This window comes from Papaver somniferum, unplaced genomic scaffold, assembly GCF_003573695.1.
Source record: "Papaver somniferum cultivar HN1 unplaced genomic scaffold, ASM357369v1 unplaced-scaffold_70, whole genome shotgun sequence".
Classification (NCBI taxonomy): domain Eukaryota; kingdom Viridiplantae; phylum Streptophyta; class Magnoliopsida; order Ranunculales; family Papaveraceae; genus Papaver; species Papaver somniferum.
In genome coordinates this window covers 764,228-770,237 of record NW_020649860.1, presented here as the reverse complement: position 1 = coordinate 770,237, position 6,010 = coordinate 764,228, and the positions used below count along the sequence as shown (strand labels likewise).

The 6,010-nt window shown below is 38.7% G+C and overlaps 1 protein-coding gene across 1 annotated transcript; it reads right to left on the bottom strand.

The window, feature by feature from the left end:
* Nucleotides 1–4,301: 4,301 nt before the first annotated feature.
* LOC113343983 lies at nt 4,302–4,853 on the bottom strand. The gene has a single exon (XM_026588050.1). It carries the CDS (start codon nt 4,851–4,853, stop codon nt 4,302–4,304), a length of 552 nt encoding a protein of 183 aa, XP_026443835.1.
* Between the last annotated feature and the right edge of the window lie 1,157 nt (nt 4,854–6,010).

Genomic DNA, 6,010 nt, shown 5'->3' with positions numbered 1-6,010 from the left:
CTGTGATAGTTGCAGGTACTAATCCTCCACAAGCAGCAGCAAGAGTTACCCCCAGATGATTCCTTATGATAGCTCCACTGCCTCCTGAATTATCTTTTCTGGACCCATCTATATTAACCATGACCTCATCTTCAGCAGGATAAAGCCAACTACACTCCACCACCCTCTCAATCTTATATGAGCATTCAATACCCCAAACCTCCATGAACCTTCTTGTGGCAGGCTTATCCTTATCAGTAAGTTTAGAAGCTAAGCACTTTAGTCTGATATCCATAGAAATTAAGTGGCTCACCCCTGCAGAAGTCATTTTCTTAGAGGAAAAAATTATGTTATTCCTCTCCATCCACACATGATAAATGAAGCTATTTAAGCAAAGCTTTTTGACTGTTGTAACATCCCCTTCACCTAAGAAATTGTTCTGACACCATAAGAGCTCAGTATCCCAAGAATTTGAGAGCTCCCTGCTTACTCCCATCTTAATGAATAGCCCCTACCAAATCTCCTTAGAGTAAATGCAGTGCAAGAAAAGATGTTCTTCATCTTCAATTCCATTTTCACATAAGACACAGACAACACTCTCCACAATCCCCCATCTCAAAAGTTTAGCTCTAGTCTTCAGTCTCTTGTGACGGGTCAGCCAGCTGATGAAGGAGTGTCTTGGTATGTTATGTTTAAACCAAACCAACCTAGTCCACCCAATTTCAGTTACCTCTCCAAATAAAGCTTTGAAAGTGTCCCTCATGGAGAAATCCCCTGTTTTACTTCTTTTCCAGATAGGCTTATCTTCATCTCTAACATCAAACTCAACAGACTGTAGAAGATCCTCGCAAGCACATTGAGCTCCATGGGATCCATTAGGAATCACAAATTGTCCTTCTAACATAAACTCAGCTACTCTTCTCTTCCTGTCAGGGCACAAAGAGCACATGCATTCATCAGCTAGCCAATCCCACAGTCTACCTTTGGGATGCCAAAAACCAAATAGAAAGTTAGTTTGAGCACCATTCCCCAAACAAGTACCCATAAATTGTTTTGCAACTTCTCTGAGCTCTAAAATTCTTCTCCAGCTCCATAAACAGTCCTGAAGAGTCACCAAATCCTAAAAATATCTTTGTTTAATGAGATTCAGGTGAACCCATTGAGTGCATATTGTTTCTTTACCAGAATTAATATCCCAGATGTGTCTTAGATTTGCTGCAATGTTGGTCTGTTCTAAATCTCTAATACCAAGCCCACCAGCTTTCTCCACAGTGCATACTTGAATCCAACTGATGGGATTGTGCTTTTTACCAAGATCTGATCCCCCATAGGAACCTCTTGAATATGGTGTTGAGTTCTTTAATTACTCTTTTTGGGAGGATAAAGCATGAAAACCAGAAATACACCATACCACTCAAAACTACTTTGATAAGTTGCATTCTCCCACCAAAAGCTAAGTGCTTTGCCTTCCAAGACTTCACCTTTTTAGTAACACTACTTAGGAGTGGCTGACAATCTGAATAAGAAAGTCTTGTAGAAATCAGTGGGACACCCAAGTATCTAACTGGTAACTCTCCTTCAGCACATCTTAGACAAGCAATAATAGAATCAAGATCCCTATGATCAACTGTAGAGGAGAAAAGGGAAGTTTTATCACAATTAACCATAATCCCAGAGAACTTGCTGAAATCTTTCACTACTTGAGATAGAACTTGAGTTGATTGCATATTTTCTTTGAAGAAGACTAGAACATCATCTGCAAAGCACAGATGAGTAAGTTTGGTGGCTTTGCATTTAGGATGAATACCATAATTCCCATTAGTAACTTGTTTTTGTAAGAGCCCACTGAAGACCTACATGACCATCACAAAAAGATAAGGGGATAATGGGAATCCCTGTCTCAACCCCCTATGAGCTCCAAAAAACCATATGGTGATCCATTAATCATAACTGAAAACTTGGCAGAAGAGATGCAAGCAAGAATCCATTCAATAAATTTGTCAGGAAAACCAAACTTTTTCATCACAGCAGCAATTGCTTCCCAACTGACAGAATCATAAGCCTTGTGGAGGTCTATTTTAAGAGCACACCTGGGACTGCCAATAGACTTATGATAGTTTCTAACAATCTCATGGGCAAGAAGGATGTTGTATTGAATAGATCTACCAGAGATAAAAGCTGACTGGTTTGAACTCACTAACCCTTTCAATATGAACTTCATCCTAGAGGCAATAATTTTGGAGACACACTTGTAAATTACATTGCAGCAAGCAATGGGTCTAAAATCCAAGACATAAGTTGCATTATCACATTTAGGCACTAGAGTAATAAAGGTGTTATTGACTTCCTTAAGAAGCCTACCTGATCTAAATAAATTGTTAATGGCCTTCACAAAATCATCACCAGTAATAGCCCAGGTGCTCTTGAAGAAATAACTATTGAACCCATCTGGCCCAGGAGCTTTAGAAGAATGGATAGAAGCCAATGCTTCAATAATTTCATCTCTAGTCACAACCAGCATAAGCTTGTCAGCATCCTCTGTAGATACCATTCTGTCAAACTGTAGATCATCAATAACTTCAGAAGTATCCTCCTGATTTGTGGAAGCCCCAAATAGAGTTTGAAAAAAATCCACACATTCAGCACCAATCTCCTTATCCTCTTCCAGTCTCACATTTCCTCTAGAATTCAACACTAGAATGTTATTTATTGACCTTCTTTCTTTAAGGGAGTTATAGAAAAATTTAGTATTAGAGTCTCCAGCTTCCATCCATTTAACCTTAGACTTCTCCTTAAGAATGGAATCCTCATACTTGTAGTCTTGCATAATTCCTAACACAATCCTTCTCCTTAATAGCAAGATCAGTTCTCAAAGGATAGGTTTGCAACTGTAGTTGAACTGTATCCATAGCATTCTTGGCTTCTAGAACTTGATCATAAATTCTCTTAAATCTCTCATTTTTCCAATCAATAAGAATCTTCTTCAATCTCTTAAGTTTATTGACCAGCACCATCATTGGATTGCCCTAAATTGGCTCCATCCAAGACTGTCTTACAATATCTATAAAATCTGGCTCATCCACCCAAAAATTACAAAATTTGTAGGGGGGCCATGATATCTTCCTTCAAATATACTAAACACACCTGGACTGTGATCAGAAATCCCTGGTAGTTGAAATTCAGCACTGGAATCAGAAAACATTTCAACCCATTCCATATTAACCATAATTCTGTCAATTTTTGAGGCAACTCTATCAGGTCCCTCATGTTTGTTGCTCCAAGTATAGAAGCTTCCATTGTACCTCAGATCAAATATGTGAGCTTCTTGAGAACAATCATAGAAGTCTTTATAGTTAGCTGGGGTTACATTAGCACCCCTCACTTTATCTCCAACAACCAATAGCGAGTTAAAATCCCCCAGCAAAACCCAAGGTTTAACATTGTAACCAGCAAAAGCACTTAAATCATTCCACAAATGTCTTCTAACTATGGCATCATTACTGCCATAAACAAAAGTAGTAACAAAATCCCTATTTTTCACATCCACAACATCCAAAAATATAGCTTGAGAAGAGTTGTGAATTTCCTGCACCTTAACCTCTTGAGGGTCCCAGCCCACCCAAATCCTACCTGAACCATCTAAAGAGTAATTATCAATGAAAGTCCAATGAAGACAAATTTTATTTCTAATTCTGTCTTTATTTGCTTCTTGAACATGTGTTTCAATAATTCCAACAATACTCAGCTTGTTATTTCTAATGAATCTATTAACTTCTACTTGTTTCAAGGGATCATTTAAACCCCTTGTATTCCAGAAACCTATTCTAAACATTTAAAAGGTTGGGAGGGACAGATTTCTTCCCCTTAACAGGTTTCCCTGCTCCTTTCACTCCCAAGATAGGTTTACTCACATTACTAGGCTTTGACAGAAAATGAGATCTTGCTCCTCCCCCCTCTTCAGCCAATTGTCCTTCATCAATTCTACCAACTTGGGACAGCACATAACCCCCAGTTTCATTACCCATTGAATCAATTGTTTCATTCCCTTCTTGAGGTGCACTAGAGAAAACAACCACCTCCATATTCACTACTCCCTCTTTATCTCCTTCAATATCCTTTGAAGAAGAAGACATAGACCCTCCCATATCCTCATCAGTATCAGTGCCAGATAGATATTGAAACTTGTTTTGCAAAGCAGTTGTTTGCCCTTCCTTGCCAGAACCTGTTTTGCTGGAACTGCCAGTAACATTTTCACTAATAGCCATGTCTTGCTTACCTCTATTTGGACCTCTTCCTCTTTTCAATGTCTTTACCTGCCATACTTATTGACTATTTGAACCATTCTCTTTTTGACCAATTACCCCTTGCACCAGTTTAGCAGCTGCTGCAGTGGCTGCAACCTTAGCAGCAGCAGCTGCAGAAGCACACTTCTCTTGATTATGGCCAAAAACTCCACAATGTTTACACCTTGGAGGTTTCCAGCTATACTCCACTGGAATCTGGATTTGTACCTTGCCAACCATAGCATCAATATATGCTGGGAAATCAGAGTCCACAACTACTTCAACACAGACTCTAGCATAGTCCATTCTTGAACTATTTGTTGTCTGCTTATCCAACATCAGAGGAACTCCTATGAAGCTAGCAAGCTTCCTCAATCCCTTGGCATTCCACAAATGTAAAGGCACTTTCCTTAAGTTAATCCAAATGGAAATTGTCTTGAGTTCAGTTAGTTCTTGCTCAATCAACAATGTCCAAGGTCTAACAACAAATAATTGACCCCCAATAAAGAAACAACCATGTTCTAAAGCAGCAATTCTATCCTCAGATGACTGAAATTCAAAAACAAAAATGGAATCTCCATGAAGAGTCATCTTGAAATCTCCCTTCAATTTTCATACTCTCTTAACAGTATTCTGCACCACTTGAAACGCCAATCGTCTTCCAACAAAGCAACCAACAACCATATCTTCACAGTTACGAATATCTTCCTTTATCTCCTCCTATGTAAAGACCATCATCTTTTTGCCCTCAATCAAAGAAGGAGTTCAAAAGGTAAAGGATCATGAATCCCCTCATCCTTCTCCCGAGAGAGAATATCAGACACTTAAGAGATTTCAAAGGTCCTGATATAGAAGCACCAGAAACCCTAACTTCTTCCACCATTTGAGATCCAGAAGCCATGGAAATTAAGAAAAAATTCAGAAAAAAGAGAGAAGAAACACCACTTACTAATCAACACCGATCATTTGAAACAACATCAAACTGGAGGATGAGAAATCTGAGAATCAATCTCAAATATCGATCTGAAAATCCCTTGACTTTAGTCAGCGTCGACTTAAAAATCGCCTCTTTCGTAACTTTATCTCTCCTTGACTTTTTTGCCCCCCTCTTTGTTGTTTGGCTTGGATGGAGAATGCTTCAACAACCTGATACCTTGGGTGCTCAGGTCATGCATGCCAAGTATTTTGAAAATTCAGATATTATGCACATGTCTGCAATACCAAAACCAACAGACTCTTGGGTCTGGAAAGGCATCTTAGTTGGCATAGCAAACATTCAAAAGTATGGAAAATGGCTAGTGGGAAACGACAATAAAATCAATGTTTGGAAGGACAGTTGGGTTGAAGGTTCGGATTATCTAATCAGTAAACCTAAGAACTGCCCCCCAAATATTGAAAATGTGGCTGACCTAATGAATGAACATCAACAATGGAACTTACAATTGATTCTCACCATCTTTAACTCTCATACTGCTAGGAAAATAACACACACAAACATTCATACTGGTTAGGAAGATAGAGTTATTTGGTCATTGTCAAAGGATGGAAAGTTCTCTGTGAAATCTCTTTACAAAGAGTTAACACAGAAATATCAATAAAAGAGAAACAAAAAATTGGATTGCCATATGGAATCTAGCTGTCTCCCCTTTTAACAAAGTTTTCCTTTGGAAAGCTGCCCACTCTATCTTACCAACAGGAGCTAGAATGGGAAAACACCTTCACTATATTGACAAAATTTGTAAAATATG

What these genes read in the sequence shown, in the direction of transcription:
- LOC113343983 (XM_026588050.1), bottom strand. Translation starts at nt 4,853, where the DNA reads ATGACTCTTCATGGAGATTCCATTTTTGTTTTTGAATTTCAGTCATCT.